The sequence below is a fragment of the Balaenoptera musculus genome, chromosome 9 (assembly GCF_009873245.2).
Source record: "Balaenoptera musculus isolate JJ_BM4_2016_0621 chromosome 9, mBalMus1.pri.v3, whole genome shotgun sequence".
Taxonomy (NCBI): Eukaryota; Metazoa; Chordata; class Mammalia; order Artiodactyla; family Balaenopteridae; genus Balaenoptera; species Balaenoptera musculus.
The window spans coordinates 50,698,393-50,722,925 of NC_045793.1; the positions used below are offsets into that span (position 1 = coordinate 50,698,393).

General features: G+C 39.1%; 1 protein-coding gene and 1 long non-coding RNA gene across 4 annotated transcripts in view; one reads left to right on the top strand and one right to left on the bottom strand.

Annotated features, from left to right (window-relative positions):
- Positions 1-7,720: 7,720 nt before the first annotated feature.
- On the top strand, positions 7,721-14,342 carry LOC118901224. Its single transcript, XR_005021302.1, has 2 exons — positions 7,721-7,850; positions 11,994-14,342. It is a non-coding gene; the product is annotated as an uncharacterized LOC118901224 (long non-coding RNA).
- Positions 9,650-24,533, bottom strand: part of SNX10 (sorting nexin 10) — a 76,227-nt gene continuing 61,343 nt past the window's right edge. For 2 of the 3 annotated variants that reach the window (XM_036864323.1, XM_036864321.1), the window contains exons 3-7: positions 23,452-23,538; positions 19,583-19,683; positions 18,914-19,012; positions 11,939-12,151; positions 9,650-11,483 (exon numbers count right to left, since the gene is read on the bottom strand). In XM_036864323.1, coding sequence (XP_036720218.1) covers positions 11,402-11,483; positions 11,939-12,151; positions 18,914-19,012; positions 19,583-19,683; positions 23,452-23,538 — 582 coding nt within the window. In that variant the 3' untranslated portion in view covers positions 9,650-11,401. Of the gene's footprint in view, positions 11,484-11,938; positions 12,152-18,913; positions 19,013-19,582; positions 19,684-19,844; positions 19,966-23,451; positions 23,539-24,533 lie in introns of those variants that run through there. The other variant, XM_036864322.1, reaches the window with a different exon arrangement.

Sequence of the window (24,533 nt, forward strand, 5' to 3'; positions counted from 1 at the left end):
AAGGCCATATATGACAAACCCACAGCCAACATTGTTCTCAATGGTGAAAAACTGAAACCATTTCCTCTAAGATCAGGAACAAGACAAGGCTGTCCACTCTCACCACTATTATTCAACATAGTTTTGGAAGTTTTAGCCCCAGCAATCAGAGAAGAAAAAGAAATAAAAGGAATCCAAATCAGAAAAGAGGACGTAAAACTGTCACTGTTTGCAGATGACATGACACTATACATAGAGAATCCTAAAGATGCTACCAGAAAACTACTAGAGCTAATCAATGAATTTGGTAGAGTAGCAGGATACAAAATTAATGCACAGAAATCTCTTGCATTCCTATACACTAATGATGAAAACTCTGAAAGAGAAATTAAGGAAACACTCCCATTTACCATTGCAACAAAAAGAATAAAATACCTAGGAATAAACCTACCTTAGGAGACAAAAGACCTGTATGCAGAAAACTATAAAACACTGATGAAAGAAATTAAAGACGATACTAACAGATGGAGAGATATACCATGTTCTTGGATTGGAAGAATCAACATTGTGAAAATGACTATACTACTCAAAGCAATCTACAGATTCAGTGCAATCCCTATCAGACTACCAATGGCATTTTTCACAGATCTAGAAAAAAATTTCAATTTGTATGGAAACACAAAAGACCCCAAATAGCCAAAGCAATATTGAGAAAGAAAAACGGAGCTGGAGGAATCAGGCTCCCAGACTTCAGACTATACTACAAAGCTACAGTAATCAAGACAGTATGGTACTGGCACAAAAACAGACATACAGATCAAGGGAACAGGATAGAAAGCCCAGAGATAAACCCACACACATATGGTCACCTTATTTTTGATAAAGGAAGCAAGAATATACAATGGAGAAAAGACAGTCTCTTCGATAAGTGGTGCTGGGAAAACTGGACAGCTACATGTAGAAGAATGAAATTAGAACACTCCCTAACACCATACACAAAAATAAACTCAAAATGGATTAAAGACCTAAATGTAAGGCCAGACACTATCAAACTCTTAGAGGAAAACACAGGCAGAACACTCTATGACATAAATCACAGCAAGATCCTTTTTGACCCACCTCCTAGAGAAATGGAAATAAAAACAAAAATAAACAAATGGGACCTAATGAAGCTTAAAAGCTTTTGCACAGCAAAGGAAAACATAAACAAGACGAAAAGACAACCCTCAGAATGGGAGAAAATATTTGCAAATGAAGCAACTGATAAAGGATTAATCTCTAAAATTTACAAGCAGCTCATGAAGCTCAACATCAAAAAAAACAAACAACCCAACCCAAAAATGGGCAAAAGGCCTAAATAGACATTTCTCCAATGAAGATATACAGATTGCCAACAAACACATGAAAGGATGCTCAACATCACTAATCATTAGAGAAATGCAAATCAAAACTACAGTGAGGTATCACCTCACACCAGTCAGAATGGCCATCATCAAAAAATCTAGAAACAATAAATGCTGGAGAGGGTGTGGAGAAAAGGGAACCCTCTTGCACTGTTGGTGGGAATGTAAATCGATACAGCCACTATGGAGAACAGTATGGAGGTTCCTTAAAAAACTAAAAACAGAACTACCATACGACCCAGCAATCCCACTGCTGGGCATATACCCTGAGAAAACCATAATTCAAAAAGAGTCATGGGGGCTTCCCTGGTGGCGCAGTGGTTGAGAATCTGCCTGCTAATGCAGGGGACACGGGTTCGAGCCCTGGTCTGGGAAGATCCCACATGCCGCAGAGCAACTAGGCCTGTGGGCCACAACTACTGAGCCTGCGCGTCTGGAGCCTGTGCTCCGCAACAAGAGAGGCCACGATAGTGAGAGGCCCGCGCACCGCGATGAAGAGTGGCCCCTGCTCGCCGCAACTAGAGAAAGCCCTCGCACAGAAATGAAGACCCAGCGCAGCCAAAAATAAATAAATAATTAAAAAAAAAAAAAAAAAAAGAGTCATGTACCACAATGTTCATTACAGCTCTATTTTCAATAGCCAGGACATGGAAACAACCTAAGTGTCCATCAACAGATGAATGGATAAAGAAGATGTGGCACATATATACAATGGAATATTGCTCAGCCATAAAAAGAAACAAAATTGAGTTATTGTAGTGAGGTGGATGGACCTAGAAACTGTCATACAGAGTGAAGTAAGTCATAAAGAGAAAAACAAATACCGTATGCAAAAACAAATAGTTCTGAAGAACCTAGGGGCAGGACAGGTATAAAGACGCAGACGCAGAGAATGGACTTGAGGACATGGGGAGGGGGAAGGGTAAGCTGGGACGAAGTGAGAGAGTGGCATGGACATATATACACTACCTAATGTAAAATAGACAGCTAGTGGGAAGCAGCTGCATGGCACAGGGAGATCAGCTCGGTGCTTTGTGACCACCTAGAGGGGTGGAATAGGGATGATGGGAGGGAGACACAAGAGGGAGGAGATACGGTGATATATGTATATGTATAGCTGATTCACTTTGTTATAAAGCAGAAACTAACACATCATTGTAAAGCAATTATACTCCAATAAAGATGTAATAAACAAATAAATAAATAAAATTAATAAAAAAAAAAAAAAAAAAGAAGAAGGGTCCTACGTAGGACAGTAATTCATCCCTGACTCTGGAACGTGCTCCTTATTAAACTGTGGCTGGCGCTGGGAGGGCGGGGCGGGTCAGAGATAAAATTCAGTCCTCGCCCTCCGGGGGCTACTGCCTGAAGAGAAGATGGGTGAACAACGATGCAGCACAGGGGGATGGGGGCTGCCAGAAAGGCATGTGCGAATGTGAGGCAGGTCCTGCCCAGAAAACACTGCAAGCGTCCCTGCTCTGTAGAGGGTGTGGTCAGAGTGGGCATCTGCACCAGGAGGCATTTCATCAGAGTCCTGAAAAGGAGAAATTAGCCAAGCAAGAAGGCATAGGAGGGGAAATGAAAAGACCCTTCCAAGTACCGGGAACACGCAGTGATTTCATCAGCACCTCACACCTGCTCTCAGGTTGTATTATTATCTTCATGTGGTAAATGAAGAAACAAACTCCAAAAGGTTGAGGGACCTGCCCCAAGTCACTCATCTTTAGACAGTGAACCTAAGATTTAAACTTAGCACCATACTCCCTGCCTCTTTACAGAATGTAGTCTCAGAAGGGGATTCCTTCTCATTTGGTGATGTCCACACATCCCTCACACCTTGGCCTCAGGAACACTTAGGATGAACACAAGTGTCCCTTAACCATTCTGGGAAGGAATCCAAAGTATTATAGATTCAAAAGATCATAAAATTTTTATTGTCTTCTTGGATACGGTTTTAAAAAACAGTATTCCCCCCCCCACCACACACACACACACACACACACACACACACACACTCTCTCTCTCTCTCACTCACTCACTGTATATCAACATATGAAAGGCACTGAGAAGTCCTGCAGAAATAACAGACCATGAAAACCTCTGCCCTCTCTCTTTCTTCCTTCCTTCCTTCTTCCCTTTCTTTTACTTTCTTTCTTCTTTCTTTCTTTCTCTTTCTTTTTCTTTCTTTCTTTCTTTCTCTTTCTCTCTCTCTCTTTCTTTCTTTCTTTCTTTCAATAACGCTTATTAACACCTTTAAAGACATTCTGTATTGTCTTCTTATTGTACTGATGAGGAAACTGCAGTCTACAGAGGGTGGGAGTTGCCTTTGGGTACACGTTAGTGGCAGAGCCAGAACCCCGTTCACTAGACTTCCTTCCTGTCAACACCCTCTTGGCTAAATCACACTTCAAAGTGTCCATTCCATACCTCCAATATATAAACAGTACATACAGCACATGAGCTGATAACCTTGTAATTGTCAACTTACAAATTACCCTTTTAAAAAAATACAAAGAAATCCCTAGGTGAGAGCTGAGATGGTGTATACAAATTTGAAGTGTGTTTATATACACTATTAATCGCCCTTGTCAAGGTTTATACTAGTTATCCAAGTCTTGTTGATATCAATTGTTTATCTTCACAGACTTCCCACTGAAATAATAATACCAACAACAACTACTAGCTCTTTTTTTGCTCTCAAAGTGAAGGATAATATTAATATACTGATGCAAATTTCCAGTCTTTATGCACGCACTTAAATGGAACCAAAGCTGAAGAAATCACACCTTAACAAGATAATCACAAAACAAATCTTTGTATCAAGCACTTCACTGCTAGATCATATCCCATTATAACTAAATTAAAAAAAAAAATTCTTTACTTTGGAATTTGGTTGGAATCAAGACAGCAAAAAAAGTGGGAGAGGAGATTGGAAATCCTTTCGTTTTTGCAAAGATTCACACTGTAACAATATTTCTTATATTAAAATTAAAGTTGTTTGGAAAATTTTTTAAGTAATATACAAATTTTAAAACATATTTCAAGAGCAGTCAGTATCCAACTTTGAAGAGTATTTATGAATATTCTAGTATGAATAACATACTAGAAAAGGTCAACTGGGCTTTATGTCTACAAAGTTAAATATGCAGTGCTTCTATTCTGCATTAGCAGAAGGAGGCAAATGATACCCTGAAAATGTTTTAAACGTGCAACTTTGCTTATCTTCCTGTATTAATGATCCTTATGGCAGTTGTTATTTAACCTTATCATGTTGCACAGTAATTGGGGAAACCTATTGTGAAAGAAAGGAAAAGAAAAAGCATTTAGTTTAATCTTGGAACTTTTTTCCAACCTAGCATTTTTCTGGTTATCAAGGAGGGTGAAAATGAAAGTTAGATTTCTACTGGATTTTCTTAAAATCTCAAAGAAGAAACTAGAGAGTTCCAAATGGGTGATTCATTAAACATCGTATTCTGTGAAAAGGACACAAATTAGATTATCGACGAACTGCTCATTATGTGAATTCTGGGTTTCATGAGGTCCACGAAGGAGCTCTGACTAGGAGACAGTCAGTGGCTCCTGAGAAAGCCAGTTTCTCCTTCAGGGCTCTGAATCGCTCATTTGTGGATATGATATTCAGAAAATGCCATTTGCCCCTCATAAGACTTCTATGTCCTTCTTCATACATTTCTGTGTGCACACAGAGGAAATTCAAAGCCTCCATCTTTTAGTCCCTTTTAACTTTGACAACTATACTAAACCTGACCCTGAGACCCTTCTACCTTCACATGCTCTCAAGGTGCTTGAGAAACCAGCTAACTTTATGATTGAAATTAATGTTTTCATTCAACTGCAGATGCTTGAGCTCAATACACATACCAGCAGTGTGAGCACCAGCCCCTTCTGCTCCTTCAGCCAGGTAATATGCTTTTTCCTTTTTTTTTTTCTCACTTTTTTTTTTCCCATTATCCTTTTAATACAGAGCAGGGCTACTGATTACAAAGAGGCAGTTTGACTCCAGCAATAGGTCTTCTTCACTAATCCTCACTGTCATGGAAATTCCAGCTGCTACAAGAATAAGAGGCTCAATCCATATTTGCCAGCTCTAATATGAAATCTGTCAGAACCCAAATTAATGAGATCCAAATTCCTTACATCACGATAACAGGTTAAGACTGGTCAATTAATTACATAAATCCTTCCCGATTCATTGTGCATTTGCAGCCCAGATTGTGTCTTACATTACTCCATGACACAAGGCCTTTTGGCTCCTGTTGTTCTGCAGAAAGGCCCCATTTAAGTGGAGGCTGCCTGCCACAGCAAAATGTTAAATGTCACACGTTAAATTTGCACTTTTCTGTAATTGCTTTTGTTAAAAAAAAAAAAAAAATTTAAACTACAGCACAGGGCTCCCAGTACACCACTATGCAGAGGGCTGGGATTGTACTGAATGGATCCCAGGGCAGGCAAGCTATCTTTTACAGTTTACACAGGTCTGAGAGTTTACAGTCTCCTTTGTACCTGGTGCCCAGTAGGCAGCAGAGCCCAGAACGTGCATGTTTGTGAAAATAAACCAAGTTTCCCTAAGATCTGTGGCAACAAAAGCATATATTCAGAAGATTCTTTTCCTTATGAAAGGATTAAAATAGGATTCTTTAGCCAGTTTCCTTTTTGTTTACCAGTAAAAGTATTAGATATATAAAACACTGTTGATCTACTCACCTTTTCAGGACCATATATTGTACAAATATATGTTATACTTGTGCAGGTCTTTGTGTAGGCTTTGCTATTTGTATTTGTAACTGGCACACACCTACAGAGGGAGAATAATTGAGGATTAAGATCTCAAAGGACTTCAAAAATTATCCTGGCCTTATCCTTCTTAAAACATCAAAATGCACCTGGAATCACAACTAGTTAGATTTAGACCTAGAACTATAGGCGTCCAGTGCCATCTCTCTTCACCACACTACATTTCCTGGTGGGGTGGACTTTTTAAGTACCTAGGTACTCTGTATCCAATGGAACTTGTTCCGGTTGTGTTTCCTGCATCATCCTTTTGAGGGCTGGGTGTTCTGCGAATACACAAGCGAGCAGGTGATGCACCGACGGAAAGCTGTGTGAGGCGTGGGTTCTTTCCACTTGGGAGCCCTAACACCACGCCACCACGCCACCACACAGACAGCTAGCCAGACCCCAGGCGGCGCGTTCTGCCGCGGACCGCCGGGCCACCGCGCTGGCCCGGCAGCGCCCCCCTCTGTCCTCCCGCAGCCTTGCATCGGGTCGCCACTGGCCGCGCGCTTTCTTCCAAGGTAAAGGAAGCTCGGCCTCCGGGCTCCGAGCCTGATGGGGTGAGGGACTTGTCCCTCCCTATACGTCCCCCACCCTCCCACACACACACATTAAACCCTGACCCTGGGCCGTTTCTGGACCCAGAGGCACGCGCTTCTTCCCCGGCGAGCCAGTCCCGACACCAAGCGTCGTCGGTCCGCTCCCTTCCCAGACAGATTAACGGATTAACGCGACGGCGCGCCCACCCGCAGGTTTTATTTAGGGTTCTGGGGAGACTAGAGGAGAAAGGGGTCGACTAATGTGTGCGGTGCGTGCGCAGGTAAAACTTTCGCAATGCGTGGTCTTGGCCCCAACCCCGCCGCGACCCCGGGACGCTCCGGGGCCGCTCTAGGCCTGAACCACACCCGCGCCGGCGGCGCGTCGTCGCCCCTTCTCGGGCCGGGCGGCGGGGCGGAGGCCTTAGTGCCGCGCGAGCATCTGCAGAACAAAGACTCGGGTCCAGCCCTAGACTGAGAACGGCCGCCGCCGTCTCCCCGGCCCGGCCGCCCTGACCCAGCTAAGCCCGAAACCCACCCGAGCAGCGGGGGCCGGCTCCACGCGCGCTGCCAAACCAGCGGGGCCCCGGAGACGACTGAACCCGGAGGCCCCAGGGGGTCCTCGGTATTCAAAGCTCCCTCCTGCACCAAACCCACCACCCCAGGCCCCTCTGCATCATTATTATTTTTTTTTCTCAAGCCGCCAAGCTGTCATTCTAACGCTGGGAAGGGGGCCTCGCGGTGCCCACGTTCGAGGCAGGTGGGCAGTGGAGGGGGCGCTGCAGGTCGGTGCTGTAAATCCTGTCTTTTTGCGGTTGTTGTTCCCACTCACCACCCGCCGCCCCCCTCCACCCGGGTCCCCCCCCTTTCTTTCCGCCGCGCAGTTGCTATGGGTTACCCGGGCGGTTGCCATGGGTTACCGGACCGAGGCCGACTGGCTCGCTACCTGCCACCCAGTCACCGCCGCCGCCGCCGGCGGAGCGGCCAGGGCGGGAGGCAGCGGGAGCGCGCGTGTGCGGGCCGCAGCGCGGGGAGTGTGCGCGAGCCGGCCGGGCGCTGCAGCCAACAGGCGGGCCGGGTGCCGCCGCGGGAGCGCCGCCGCCGGTGGGGTGGGGGGCAGAGCTATAAAGAAGGCCCAGAGGTAAGAAACAAGCAAAAACACAACCGCAAGTTATGCCCGTGCTGTGCCTCTAGCGGCAAAGACAAGCGGTGTGGGGCTTTGGATGCGTCTACACTTCTCGTCGGGGGAGAAAGGGTATTTTCCTCTTTAGCATAAACCATTTGCATAGTGTCTTTAGACCAGAGTTTAAATTCCGCATAAAATTGTAGCTTAATTTTTTTTTCTCGTTTCCTATCTTTTGAAAGCAAGTCTTTGGAATTTTGGAGAAAGAGAAAAGGGTCACTACCAGAGTTTGCGCAGCTAAAATAAATTAGTGTCCAATGCACTGTTCATAACAATGATCTAGAAAAGTTTCCAGCAAGAGTGAAGAGCAATTGTGCCTGACTTAAAAGAACAATGGTGACTCGTTTGTGAGCTGCATATGGCAAAGAATAGAGCCAAAATCCTTTGTTAATACTTCAAACTTAAAGAAATTGTTGCTTATTTACGTCCTAAACTTTTTGAACTCCATTCTACTAAAATGTATTAATTTCTTGTGACCTTTATGTGCAAAGGAAATTGTATCTATGCTTTGACTGTCAAACTGCAATAACTAATTTCAGACAGCTTTGTGTATTTGAAAATATGTGTATATATATTATATATATAATAAAGGTCTATATTCCAAACAAAAGCAGAAAATTGTATTGAAATAAGTTGTTCCTACATTGAAAAGATGCTGCATTGTATTCATAGGATACCAACTAAGTGATTTAAATATTAAGAGGAAAACTATTTAGAAATAGAATTAACTTTTGTTATTTTTATCTTAAAATTTTAGAGGCCTTTCATGGAAAAGGGTCTTCCTTTATAGCTGAAATACTGAAAACCTTATTTGTACCACAGTAGCTCAATAATGATGACTCCTTAAGGCACCAAAAAACATAAACTGAGTTCAAAACAACATTCAGTTTACTGTTGGGATATAATGGTAATTGTGGCTAGGCTAAATGAATTTGTTTAAATTCTTAATAGCCATAAAAGAAATTTTTTTTTTTACCAGACTATAGTAAGGTTATTGCGTATCACTTGTTTGTATTTAATTACTTAGTAAAATGTGAACTAGGCTTAAAAAGCTCCTGCAAGATATTTAATATCTTAATGGACATAACTACTTAAAGATTAACATTTCTGTTTTTCCTTAGTAATTTTTAAAACTTGAAATTTTAACTAGAATTTAAATCACTTTCTTCCAAGTGAGACTTTAAAAGAAGCCCTAAGTAACAGGTTATTGACTTTCATTGTTGACACCTTTGGGTTATATATAAAACCAGTTCTCAAACAGAACACATAAACTATCTTTATAGGTGAATAAGTGTGCCCTTTAAGAATTAGCCAGGGAAATACAGTTTTTTGTATGTAAATCATAAAGCAACCAGGATTAGAATTCTTTAAATCTGTTACATTTAAAATAGTTTTAAATAAACATCTATGCTATTTAGTTATTTAAGTAATTGTTTTCTTTTTCTAAAGAAAGCTTTATAAAAATATGGCAGAGAAAAATAAGAGACTTGAACAAAACAAGAAAGCCATTGGGGGCTGAAGTTCATTTAAATATCTCAGCTGCAGGAAATCAGTTTAAAGAAGCCAGTGCTTAGATATCAAAACAACCAAACCAAGGCTAAACGCCTTAAATGTACAAAACTACAGTGAATATGAAACCAAATTTTACCAAAATTATTCATTAAAAATTACTAATCATTCAGAAACACACTGAATTTAGATCTAACACAGAAGAAATATATTCTCTTGTATAAAATAAGCGATCCAACAAACTGAAGTTGATTTTTTCATGTTTAATGTGAAAATGAAGATCTCATGAAGTTTACATATCACAGTATTAGGCATTACTTAATATCAATTTTGATAGCTATAGTTACATCATCTAAAAATCACATGACGATTGGTGGCACGTTATATGCTTTTCAAAACTGCAGTAAAACAGAAATAACGTGAATGCAAATACGTATTGCCAAGGACCTAGGGATCACATTCAAATGACTGGATGGCAAACTACATGTTGGCAAGATAAAAAGAAATTGCTTAATCTTTTTTTCCCCCTGTATTAAAATAATGAGTCTTAAATGACAAAGTAACAAGATCCAAGATACCTTAAATCAAAATATTTACGAAAAGTTCAATAATGTTTTAGAGCAAACAAAAAACAAAAAGGCGAAATTAAGGAGATCATGCGTATTCTAAATTTAATTTTTTCTGTTGGTTCTTAGTTACAAGCATTTCAAAGGCTCTTTAAATAATACTTTTAAACTCCTAGTTAAAATAAAATGAGGTGAGGTAATATTTAATTAAAGCAACAAGTTATACCGGTTATGTAAAAATATCTTCCTGTTAATGTCAGAGATATTTTGTACCATTCAACAGGAAGAAACTTGAACAATTATCTCAAGAAAATGCTGCTTTATCTGAAAGTTTGAAGTTCAATGTACTTTATCTAAGACATTTAATCTTTGGGCCACTAAAAAAAGAAAAAAAACATTTAATTAATGCTTTATAAAATAAGCATTTATAGATGCTCAGGCAAATGCCTTAAAAGAAAGGACTTTTTAGAAATGAATAATTAATTCTGAAATTAGCAAGTTCATATCCTTTTCTAAATTATGGGAATATTTATTGGCAAAATTTATTAATTTTTATAAGATCCTACTTTTAACTTAAAAAAGTAACAAGCAACTGTCACTGACACTGAAAGTTATCTAGTGATAAGAAATTGCACATTAAGTCAGAAAATAAATCATGAACCTGTAATTCTAATTACACATAGATAATGAAAACAAATGGTTTGTTTCCAGAAACCATGTGTTAAAGCTGATTTTGGACAATGAAAATGTATTTCTGAATCTATATATTGCAAATATAAGCAAAATGACTAGTGCTATTTCTGGGCTTTTTCTCTAAGATGTAAACATTATTTTAACATGTCTCTCTATTCATAAGATACATTTTCCATTTACGTGTGAAATAGAATACTGGAAAGGTTAAACACTCTTAAAATATTTCAATCAACCACCCCAAAAGTAAGTGTTTTCCCAGTGCAGGGGAGGTACCCACAGAATTCCAACCGCCTGTCTGAGAGGCATTCTGGTCTGTGCCGAAAGTCGTAGTGGCTAAGACCATACCTGCTGTGTTTATGCTAACACTGCCCCAGTGATACAAGAAGGAATTCTCTATCTGGATTTCAAATGCTACCTATTTACCTATCTTTTAAAATGCAATAAAGCCAACTAGGTTTTTTTAAACATATAAATCATTTCATTTGAGGGCAGGATCTTGTTTTACCAATAGCGTGCGCCTATCAAGGAGAATACTGCATTCACTGGCTTTTAGCTTTTTACAGAAGCTTAGCCAAAATAGGACAACATAAAAATACCACTAATAAACAACACAACATCTTTACGAATTTAAATACTTAATATGACAGTGAGCTTTAGGTAAGAATATATTATTAGCAAGCTTTCTGCTCTATGACTGGACACAGTTTGCTATTCCTAAAATGGTAACATTACAATTATTTTTCAGGATTCCTGCAGAGCTGTGCTCATTTTACATCCGTGTGAACTGCTGTCATCACTACTATGTCCAAACCCAGAGGATGAACTGGAAAAGAAGAGAGGGGGAAAATAATAAAAAGAGGAAATTGGTTTTCACAACACACTCAAAGCCTGAGTAACAGAGGAGAACTTTAATTATCTCCAGTCACAGAGAGAGACAGGAAATTTGGACTTTTAATTAGCCATTTGGAGTGCAGTTGGATATTTTTTTAGCTAGATAATTTAAACGCGAATAATTCAAGTCTGACTAAATGAAAGTCACATAATCAGAATGCAGATAATTGAATTTCTACTGCATTCATTAATTCAGTGTGGAGGTGTGTGTGAAGACTTCTATGATGAACTGTCACAGCTCAATGAAATCTCAGTCAATTAATTTTTTCATTATCTTAGTATTACATCAACAAAAAAGTGGAGTGTGTGTATATATCTATACACACGCATATGTGCACGATGTGTTATATAAATACGTATACATTAAATCAAAATGCAAGGAAATACCTTTCCGAATCATAATCTATATCATTTTCTTTTTTTCCTTCTTCTTCTTCTTCAGGGAAACGTCTGTTCATCAAGGCAAACTTGTGAATTGCTTCTTCTACGGAGTACTTAGTCTGCCCGGAAACACATGCCTCAATGTCTTCTGAATTCAGATGGCTTTGCAGGAAGAGGTGAAGGCTGCTATCTGAAAGCAGAAGTGCATTCTGTAGGACCCTACATAAAAGAAAAAAGGAGACATGACCAGTGGACGGGGATGGACAATTATAGGGTGGGAAAGAGAAAAAACATTAGAAATGTGCCACTGAAGTAATTTCTCTACTATGGCAAACTTGGCATCAATTGCGACTCTTCCTATTAAAGGGATGAAAGCATATGTTAACTTTTATTCGATTATTTGGAAATTTAGGTGAGTAAAAACATGAAGCTAATAGTTAAGAACATCTGTTAAAAGAATAACTTCAAGGACATTTCTTCAGTTTAACCATCTGTTGTGACCATGTGGATTAATTATGGAAATATTTTGCTTAGATAGTCCCAGAAATTTATTCTGCTTTTAAAAAATTTACTGCCAACCAGCATGTCAATTCTGTGATCTTTATTGGCTAGGCTGTCATGAAACATCAAAACTTTCAACGACTATTAAAAACTATATTGAAAAGTCAATAGATTTCTCAGCATGTCTTACATTTTCAAACTTTACGAGGATGCTTATATACACGTTCACAAGGGCTCGTTGCGAGGTGGCTTTTTTGAATACTTAAAATTGACTGGAAATTTCTATAAAATCTTCAGCAGCACTGCGTATCTATTTTAAAATGAGTCCCTAAATAAAATTGCTCCCAGCCAATTTTACCATATATGTAATTAAAGTATGATAATTTTGTAATAAGTACATACTAGCCTTCCCACATGCAAGATCAAAGTTTACAAAGAGAGTACAAATTTCAGCAGGTGCATCAGAACTACATGGAGAATGAAAAACTGCCCTGTAGCAAAATCTGCACGTGCTCAAATTCATATTAGCAGTGAATGTGTCTTTTTCTGAAATGCATGTCAAAGAATACCCTTATATTTAAATAAAAACTGGTTTTCTCTTTTTAGCAAAGATTTTGATGTATGATAATTTAGTCTATTAATAGCTCGATAATGATATAACACAGACACTAAAACCAGATATAGGGGACAAAACTGAAACACTGAAACCCAAGTATAACTCTGTCCAACATGGGATTTTTCATATAGAGGTCTATGAAAAAGAGTATGTATTTCATACCAAACGAAACTTAGTTTATATTCTGCATTTTTTAAACAAGTAATTAGATAAGTAAATCTCTTTTGGCCATTCATATCAATTTACTAAAAATCCAAGGCCACTGGAATACTTCCTTCTCTTCCAAATAAAACAGAATTATTTCTTCAAGAAGGCGAGCGTCTAAAAATGCACAGTATCAAAACCAAAATCTAGCTGTCCTCTTTGCTTCAAATAAGCTTACAAATGTAGTTTGAGAAATATTCTTTACTGACCTACTAAAAGGAAAAGGAAAACCTTTGTGCCTTTTTAAAAGGCAAAGTCTCAAGCAAAGCAGTTAAATATTTACACTCCCTCCATGTCCTCTGCCCTGGGTGCCCTCAGAAGATGACCATATCACATGATAAAGATTAATTTACCAAGTATAAGGAGTAAAGTAGTAAATCCCTTTTACTACTCTTTGAGATTTATTTTCTACCTTTATAAATGTTTACCACTCTTGTTTTAAATGCTTCAAATCAAGAGAAGATTTATATAGCAACGACCCATTAATATTACCTTGCATTTGCTGTGAAGTTTGAACGGAGTGTTTCCTGTGTCCTTTTGTCAGTGGTTTCCTGCCAGCGATGTTACAAGTAACTGTTCATGGGATTATACTTACTGCTTTGTTTCTGTTGGAAATGTATTTTCTTGATAAAATAATGGGTAATCTTTAAAATTGATTTTAGATGGTTTGAGGCATTACACCACAAAAGTAATGAGCACTAATGCCAATGATATTGGACACAAATTCATTTTAGCGTTATTTCATGTCTAAAGCAATTCTACTGAGCCTTGAACTGGTCATACACTGTTATTAACTTGCTAGTAACCTAACACATGGGTACAGCAAACAAAAGTGATCGAGTCCAGGTTGATCGGGACCTCAAGGCTACTGTCCTTTTTCTTGAGCTATAATTCAATTTCCAATTTTACTGTGCATTAGACTCATTTCCCAGTGTTTTCTTTTCTGCTTAATACTGCCATCTGGAGGACACACAGGTGAACAGCCAGAGGGAGCCTGGCACACCCAGCTCACAATTCTAAACTGGGAGAAGGATGTTCAGGGAACATCTGAACACCCACACAGGCCCTGAGTTCAAAAACATCTGCCAGGCACAGTTTAGGTTTTTTGAATTGCTTCTGTCTGATTGGCTAAATTTATGCCACCGTACTCCATGGGTATGAGTTTTAAATAAGCAAAAATACTTCTTTATTGTATTTAGGATTTTTATTTTCAGTCCCGTATTTCATTCCAAAATTAAAAATACAAAATTTTTAGAGTGCTTTCCCATCCGGTTCAGTGAGCATAATTAGTTCATTTTAAGTAATATCTGGTTTATTATACATCAGAGAGTGTTGTGACTGCCATCATAATATTAAACCTTATTTTTACCTTAGTCATACTTGTGCCACATTTTCCACCAACAAATCTAACAGCAGAAAATCAACTTCAAACTTAATATAAAGAGTACTTTGTAAAACAGTCAATAAAATGTCATCTTTATAAGCCTCCATAAAAATAAATGTATACAATTTTCAAGCCTTTATAAAAGGAACAAAAAATAGCCTCTAGAATTTTAAGGGAATTTCTGAAAGGATATTTACAACACAAGTCAAAAGTTATTCCTTTCTCCATACCAACTTATAAATTAAACAAAGCAAAACCTGTTCTTCCTTGAATTAAACACAGCTGAAAATCTGGTTTTCCTCAACGTGATTTTATTAGGTGTATTATATATTGGTTCAGCTGAGAATATATATAGCTATGCAAAACCATGTAATCCTAACTAAGGATGCCCTGAGTCTACTGAACCCAATATAGTGATATATATACACATCTGTATAGCGTGTGGAAGGTTAGCAGTTTGATGTAGGAAAAAAAAATTAATTCAGCCTGTTTACCTCTTACCATGAGAAAAAAATAAAACCTACAAATCTTCATTGAAGACACTCATGATCTGTGCTGTGGTGCCCTCTATTGAACACAAAGTCTTATAAAAATTATGTGTGTGTGTGTGTGTGTGTGTGTGTGTGTGTATAAAACTAGCTGTAGTGTTTCCATGGTATCCTTGTGCAAAAAAAATTTTTTTATTCAATTCCTTAAATTTTTAAGAAATACAAAACTGTAATACAAAAGTCTACATTGTAAGGTACATGTAGTTATATTAATGGGGTGGATTCAGTAAAGAAGGAAAGCTGGCTCCCATGTGTGATAGCAATCAAATGTAAAAAATTAGTAGGAATGCCATTTTCATAGTTAGAGACTTACCAACAGTTTATAATTTAGTCTATAACTTCTTTTTTCATAACTATTAGTAAAAGTGACTTACAATTTAAAAGTAGCCGGGGGGCGGGGGGAGACCCAAAAGGGAGATTATAGCCAAGACTGAGGAAAAATGAATATATTTGAAAAATCTCACAATCATACTGACCAAATTTAGCTAGCATTTAAGAGTTCTAATTATAAACCTGCCAGTTCCTGGGATTAATATAGTGCCTCTACCTTTCTTATAATTTCCTTGTCTATAAAATTGAGATGAAACCTGACTCCTAACATTGTAAGTATTGAGATAAAACATGTAAAAAGCTAAACATAGCCAGTGTTCAATAAAATAGTATAAATTACTCTTATTTGATATCCTGGCAAAGAAACAACTTTCTAATTCCTCTATGAAGACCGGCCTGGATATGTACTTTGCTATTAATTATGTATTACTTCACAAATGACCTTGAAATGGAAAAAATATATATTTGTATTACAGACACACACCTATGCACAGAGACAGCAGCATTTTGGTTTCAAAGGGTTTGAACATATATAGCGCTCTTAGTTCATAACTTCAAAACTTACCTAAAAACCAAGTTTTAAAAATACCTGCTAAAAATCTACAACACAGGCATGTTTCACATTTTAATGCTGTGGTGTTTCCCTCTCAAGTTCCGAAAGTGCTCTACAAACAAGGTACAGGCTACTAACAGTGGCCCTACTTAATGGGTAACCAACAGGGCCTCAGAGGACATCAAGGTGGGGTCAGGACACAGATGGCTGAGTTGCATGTCACATCCAGTTTCCCAAAGTGGACTTAGGCTGGGGTGACAGAGGGGGTGTACCCAGGGCAAAGATATGCGAGGTTGCTATTTCTACACAAACTACACAAAGAACATAAAGACTATGCATCAGAATCTGAGGGGCACAGAAAAGAAGGTGGGAGGATTGGAAGGGCCACAGTATTCAGGGCATTTAGGTCAGGACTGAATCCAGCCGTGTGGTATTAGACTTCCTTCAGGTTCAAACCACGTAGAAGCACCAGCTTTCATTTTTAATGTGAAACTCATCACTTGGAGACTAATGTTCACAGACCATAATGGAACAAATAACATCACAAGAGAACTTGGTGTCTGTTTCATGATTTGACTTCTGGATGGTAATCCAGATCCAATTTTAATGAATCTAGCCATCCCTGGTATGTATATAGTTGCTTCCCACTAGAATGGAAGCTTCAAGAGGTCAAGGATATGTGTCCATCTTGTGCAGTCCTATATCCCCAGTACCCAGCCTGGTCCAAAGCAGTCACTTAATAAATAGGTTTGCAGAGTCCTTTCCAAGCCATCCTCTGAATGACTTAACTACCCATGAGGTCGGTAATACATGTGTTACATTATTGCATTCTTTCTAGCAAACCAAGGCTCACAGGAATGAAGTGACTTTTCCAAGGTCAAAGAGCCAGAAAACAATCAGGAGCCAAGATTCACAGGAGACCTGGAACCCCGTTCCTCAAGCCCCTGACCCACGACACTTTCCATTATGACCTCTGCATCAAATTCAACCAGCAAACTGCCAAACGACACAGCATGCCAAAACAACCTAGAGTAACTAAGCACAACCCCTCTGCAGCCCAATGACTCTCACTCTGGCATGAATCTGGTTGACCAATTGTGCAAGGAAAGGTCATGTTTAAAACAATGAAGTGATTCCTGGTCGAAAAACACATGCCCTGCACTTAACCAGCAACATAAATATAGAGACACAGGCTGTCCTTTGATCTCAAATAAGGAGATTTCTCTACCAAAAACACGTAGCTCCCCAACGCTTATGGGGACTGCAGGATTTGACTAGCTCTGTCCAGGCCTCACTGGCGATGGCCAGTCTGCAGCTTCCCTGAGCAGCATCTGGAGCGACAAGCCACTCTGCAAATTTGGCTGCGGGGACCACGTCTTAAGGGAGAGGCCATTAGCCACCTGGGTCCCATACAGACAGTTAAAATTGGAGCTATCCCCAAAGGGAAAGGGCAGAAGAAAGTTGACTGGGTCTTTGTCATGCCTATGATACCCCAAAGAACACCACTGTGAGGTTTTCCGAGAACTTGGCGGTTAATCAATTCTTCTGGTCTCTTGCCATTTTTATTCTTCTGCCTTCTTGTTCTCTTCCGGCCCTCCCTCAATTTATAATCTTGGATGTTTCTGTATGTCTCCATGACCCTCTCAAAGGAAAAGCATGATATCAATCTAATAGAAATAAATGTTAATATTCATGTGGATACTTAATACCCAAACCCTTGATGAGTGAGCCATATGGGGAGAGGGCAGTATATTATTTCAGGCTAGCTCAAAGTTACCGTGTAGCAAACTCAAAAGGAGATGGCTTCAGATCCTGAAGCTAGTAGAAAAAGACAGTTCAGGGTCTCCTGTTAGTGGCCCTGCCACTAACTAGTGGTCATAGGACTCATCCTATTTCCTTATCTACAAAATAGGAAGATAAAAAAATTAGCTCAAAGCTATTTCATTTAAGTGCATTAAAATAATGGCCGATACTTGGATACCACACATTATATGTCAGTCTGTTGTGAGTGCTTTACATTTGTTAACTGATTTAATCCTCTCGACAACCTTATGAAGTAGCTACTATTATTACCCCATTTTATAGATGGGCAAACACAGGCACAGAGGAGGTAAAAGACTTGCCCAAGTCCCCAGCTAATAAGTAGCAGAAGCAGGATTTGAACCCAGGCAGTCTGGCCTTAGGGTCTGTGTGCAAACCACTGTGTTGTCCCGTGGGATAGGTAGGTATTCCAGCATTCCAGAGTGGAAAAAAAGGGGAATTATAGCAGTGTGAATTCAAGTCACTTTCACTGCAGTACCAACCATCACCAAGTACCCCAGAGTTAATAACCCACCGAGACTATTCAAACACCAATTAATACTCCCTTATAAACATTCTCTCCAAAGAGTATCATTAAGCTATTCATTTAGAGGAGCTCAGAAGGGTATTAGCAGCCCAACGTAGAGCTGATTTTGGTCTGTCGATCCTAAATGTTGTAAATAAAGAGAATTTCTAAGAAGTGCCTTTTTAATAAGGCACATTTGTTTCCTGGCAAATTTTACTTTTGTCAGCTAAACTCTCAAGCAATTTGGCTCTGCTTTATAGCTTAAGGGAGTATATATTTATTATCTGATTCAATTAGTTTATTGTTTTCTTTCTGGAAAGTTTGGTCCTGAATATGCACTGTGTAATGTGAGCCACAAGATGGTGCTCTAATATAGGAAATGAACTACTGAGCGTCCCTCCAGAGCACATTACTAGCATTTTAGAAACGGGAACATTCTCTCCGACTTGATCACAGGACACTCAACTCTTGCAAAGAGTTATATCTCCCGTCTGGCTGCAAAAGTTTCTGCACACTTACTTTCTGAGGAAATCTTCCAAACCCTGACGGCGCTGATCTACATGCTGGCGATTGTTCATGTTGAAAAATAGGTTTTTAGATGGAAGTTCTGGCAGTTGTCTTATGAGAAAGAAAAAAAATGTTTTTAATCATCAAATTAAGGTGGTTTTGTTACAGAAATCCCTCAAAATGAAAGCAAATTGTGCATGCACACAACTATTATATACATATTATATGGTTATATTATACAATAAGGGTGTGAGAAAATCAATTAACTTAAAGAAAAAACATTTTTAAACATTTTTGAGGACTTTCATGGTCAATACTCATACAAGTTGGTATAATTCAAGTGATAAGTTTTGAATTCAGATGCAGTGGCCAAAAAAAATAACTAAAGCTATATATTGCGATCAAGAAGAAAGCCTACAAAATCCTTCATATTTTATATATCTTAATACATGTCAATTTTTTAATTGAAGTATAGTTGATTTACAATACTGTGTTAGTTTCAGGTGTTTTCCATTGTTTTTCAGATTGTTTTCCATTATAGGTTATCACAAGATATTGAATATAGTTCTCTGTGCTATACAGTAAATCACTGTTGTTTATTTTATATATAGTGGCATGTCAAATTTTAAAATATTGAATATAACAATAAGGTCTCCTCAATATACTCTTTAAATCACTTACACCAGTAATGCATTACTTTGGAGTCTCTGCCTCAGCCACACAAATTCTCTGTATCTTCTTCGTACACAGGATGTTTTCATTGTAAAACACATGCTATTGGTCTGTTTAAAGAAAACAAAAAATATAAGCCTCACTTGAGGAAAAAATGCTTTTCTTATATCTGTAACTCCCTATATGCCCCCAATATTCATCTAAAGTAGGATTTTAAAAATCAAAACTACATTTGCATTTATGCCAGACTCAAATCGTGCACATAACCCACCAATATAGCATCCATGAAGACAGCTGGGGTGACATAAATGAGCAGTGTTGTCCTGGGGCAAGGCATGACCCTGCCCTTCCCTGAGTCCTGAAGTAGCTTCCTGCTCACCTATTAGCACTCCCTTCAGAGACAAATCACAAACATTAAACAAATCCTGAAGAATAAATGACCAATAAGAGCTCAGGGTCATCCACTGCATTCAACCCCATCCATCCATCCGTGGAGAAGCCTTTGGGGATTAGAAACACCTTCTCTTGGTCCTTGACATGACATCGCAGAAGCTGTTGTGTCCTTGATATGGCCATCGCCACAGATCACACAAATGACCCAGAATCCTGAAATCACTTTTAAACAAGAGATCAGCATTTCCCTTCTCTACTTAGATGTGCAAGGAAGCATGATCAAGTAAAAAGAGACATGTGGTGCACAGGACGAGCATGTGCATGGAGGACCCAAATTCCAGTCCTGGCTCTGCTATAAGGCAAGTCACTTAAACTCCAGTGTCCTGAATGGTAAAATAGGGATGAAATAGTACATCCCAATTTCACAGGGTTGTTGTTATTAGGATTGATAATATGCACATGGCAAATGTTATCTCTTAATAGTATTATTAGTTACTAGACATTGGTTTCCTTCCAGCTACCTTAAGGCAGACTTAGAAAAAGCCACCCTCAGAGTCCCTACCCAAAGCAAAACAGCAATGCTTCTCCTTTGGGTAAACACAAGGCTGGTAAATATGTGTGTTTCTCCTTTCTGTAAAACAAGAGACTGGCTTATTTGTCTGTTGGTTTTGTAAGAAGATCTCTATTCTGCCTATTAATTTCAAAATTCTATTTCATAATCTTTACACTGCCAAATGGGAAATTTTTTTGCCCCCAAGATTTATATCATTTCAAAAACTGTTATCAATCTACCACTTAATAAGCACCCAGCCGCTGTTTTCCTTGGGAAGTGTCAGTGATGGCGTGCATTAGTTCCTAACCATTCCCATGAAATGTATGGCACAGTTCCTGGTATTCCTGAACTTCCTAAAATTCAAAGAACCTCAGGATGCAGAGAGGTTAAGAGACTTGCCCCCAAAATACTTACTGGCCTAAATCCCGTCATGGACGATACAGCAGCAAACGCACTGGATGGAGTCTGTGGCACAATAATAACGTTGTGGGACTTCCCTGGTGGCGCAGTGGTTGAGAATCCGTCTGCCAGTGCAGGGGACATGGGTTCGATCCCTGGTCCGGGAAGATCCCACGTGCCGCAGAGCAACTAAGCCTGTGCGCCACAACTACTGAGCCGGCGCTCTAGAGCCCACGAGCCGCAACTACCAAAGCCCGCATGCCTAGAGCCCGTGCTCCGCAACAAGAGAAGCCACCGCAATGAGAAGCCTGCGCACCACAACCAAGAGTAGGCCCCGCTCCCCCGCAACCAGAGAAAGCCTGAGCGCAGCAACGAAGACCCAACACAGCCATAAATAAATAAGTAAAATAAATTTATTAAAAAAAAAATAATAATAATGTTGTGTGTGTGGATTTCAAAGCACACCAGGGCCTCCCTCTAACGTGACCCTTAGGGACTCAGGCAGCAGGCGTTTACTCCAGAATTCGTGCCCTAACAAGGCCTGGGTGAGTATCCTCTCAGTGCTCTCTCCCCAGAGGGGACCAGGCCACTGCAGGGCCTCTTGAACCTCAGGCAGAGATGGAGTTCAGTTCAACTGCCTTTCATTTCTCTGCTCAGAATCACTGTGCATGCAATAAGTGGAGATCCATCTGGTGCCTGCACCAGACAAGGGTCTGTCTATAAGTCCTTCATTTGCAGGACAAGCTCAGGAGAGGATATATGAAGGACTACCCACCTCGGCAGTGCACTAGTTTAAAATTCCAGGTAAATGCTACAACTTCGGAGTTGCCTGGTATCATTTCCCTTGAGGTTAATTTAAGCGCGTTAAACACCAGCTTCTCTACCTGCAAAGCTCTATGGGTACAGCATCTAAGTGAGGGTAACTAGAACTCTCCAGTCTCCCCACCCATTCCTAATCGTACAACAATAGGTAGAAGCCTCTCCAGGATCAGGCTACACTGAGATCACTAATTTATTAAGTTCCTCTAAATCTAGTTGCTTGTTTCTGCTATCTATCAAGCCAAGAACATTTATTCATTGTCAGTTTATTAGCATCTCAGAGAAACACCAGAGCCGCCACCAAATAACATGTGTGGAACCCATCTTTTCTGGTTTTAGGTGGACATTTCTGAATTCACGTCATGTTATTTATGTAGAAGAGAAGGATCTATACTTTCATTAACTCCCTGAAGATAATTAAATGTCATGCCTACTATAGTGTGTCATAAGGACCCACAAATTTTTTAGAGGAAGTCAAAAGGCAACTAAAGAATTTCATTTCATTTTCAAATGCTTAGTCTTACGTATTTGTGTTATAATTTTCCACACAGAATGCATATCTGGTGTGACCTCATGAGTAAAACCAAGACAAAATCAAAATACATGGCATACCCTGGCAATGGCCTTCAACACAATCATCAAAAAAAGCAATTCTGAGTTTTTACTTTATGTTCTAAGTTGGGGAACTTTGAAAGAAAAAAGGGAAGAAAGGAGAAAAAAGAGAAGTTTTGTGGGTGGTATCTGGGTACCCAATATACCAATGTAGCTATTAACAATGTGAAGATCAAAGGATGGCTAAATTTTATCTCACCTGTTCTATACAGTCACAGATAAAATCTGAGCCCATTTCTATGCTCTCAAGAAAAGTCTGGACTAAATTAGACAAAAGAAGTGACTATCTTCATGATCAAGGGCCAATAAACTATATACACCTGTGGGCCAAATCCAGCCACCACCTGTCTTCACAAATAAATTTTTATTGGAACACAATTACACTCATTCATTTACGTATTGTTTATGGCTACTTTCGCCCTATGACAGCAGAACTGAGTAATTTTGAGAGTCTGTATGGCCCACAAAGCCAAAGATATTTACTACCTGGCCTTTTACAGAAAAAGATTGCTGACCCTTATTCAAGATAATCAGAGGAGGCGACACACCACACAACACTGCTCAAGAGATTATGATACAGTACTATTTCCAAGTAAAGTAAATCATTTCTAGTTATTTACTTATCTTAATTACTCAGAATTGAGACTAAGGCAAAATAATTCCATATATTCATTTCCTACTTTCCTGTTCTACATATAAAACACTGCACATCTCTTTTCCCAGAGAACTCTACATCCTCTCAAAACCTAAGATTTATCAGGCAATATAGTCTCCAGAAATATGCTGTAACAGATCATAAAGAAATACCATTAATGAGCTCTAAAAACTCTTTCTGAATTTTAGATGTATTCACATCTTCATACATGAAGGCAATAAACATTAAAATATTAACAAAGGTACAATAAGGAATTCAAATAAAGAACTTTAGGAACCATCGTACTACTTCATTTAAGAGACAAGCACTAATTGTAATCATTCAAATTCAGTTCTTTGAATTAGAAAAATTTTTATAAATTTCAATTAAGTATATCATAGTATCCCATCAAATGTATGCTACCTAAAAATTACTATGATTTCTATGGACTACTGACGGCATACTTACATGAATACATATCTCATAGTCAATATAAGAATGCCAGAAGTCCTCCTTCTGAATCCTAGGATCTCGAACCCAAACACTTACAAATTCCTGTAAGGGCATCACAAGCAAAGAAATAGGTTTCAGAATCGCAAGTAGGGCTAAGAAGGGCTGAGAGAAACGACTGTACAAGAACAAAACTGAAATGAGCTTTAACCGATGTGGTTGTAATCCTTTAAAAAACAAGAAGTTAATGAATCAGGCACCACAGGAAGTCTAAAAAACGCTGTTGCCACAAATGGAATTTTTACAATAACGCAAAACCGAGCTGGTTGCACTTTTGGATAGCTTTACAGGTTATGTGAAGACAATAAGAACAGATACTCTAAAACTGATTTTTAATTTTGCATCATGAAAAATAGGTTCACATTTTTATCAAGTTTTAAAAGTGGTCATTTCTTACCTTCTTCATTTCTCTCAATTAAAACTATAGGCCCTGGGCTTCCCTGGTGGCGCAGTGGTTGAGAGTCTGCCTGCCAATGCAGGGGACACGGGTTCGAGCCCTGGTCTGGGAAGACCCCACATGCCGCGGAGCAACTGGGCCTGTGAGCCACAACTACGGAGCCTGCGTGTCTGGAGCCTGTGCTCCGCAACAAGAGAGGCCGTGATAGTGAGAGGCCCGCGCACCGCGATGAAGAGTGGCCCCCACTTGCCACAACTAGAGAAAGCCCTCGCACAGAAACGAAGACCCAACACAGCCATAAATAAATAAATAAATTAATTAATTAATTAATTAATTTAAAAAAAAAAAAACAAAAAACTATAGGCCCTGCCTGATAAATCACTTGCTAGAACACAAGTAAGAAAGAGTGACAAAGGTCATGTGAAAAGCAAGCAAGGAGAGCTGAAAATGACTTTGTGTGTGCACCCCGACTTCCTGAGAATAAGCACTACTAACTTAGTAATAGAAAGATGAGCACCTTTGACACACTCTTCTATTTTAAAAATATACTTTCCTATGTAGTAAATCATTTCATCTTCATAACAACCTCATGTTATAGATAAGAGTTAGAAAAGTTAAGAAAAATACAAAGTAGATCATTTTG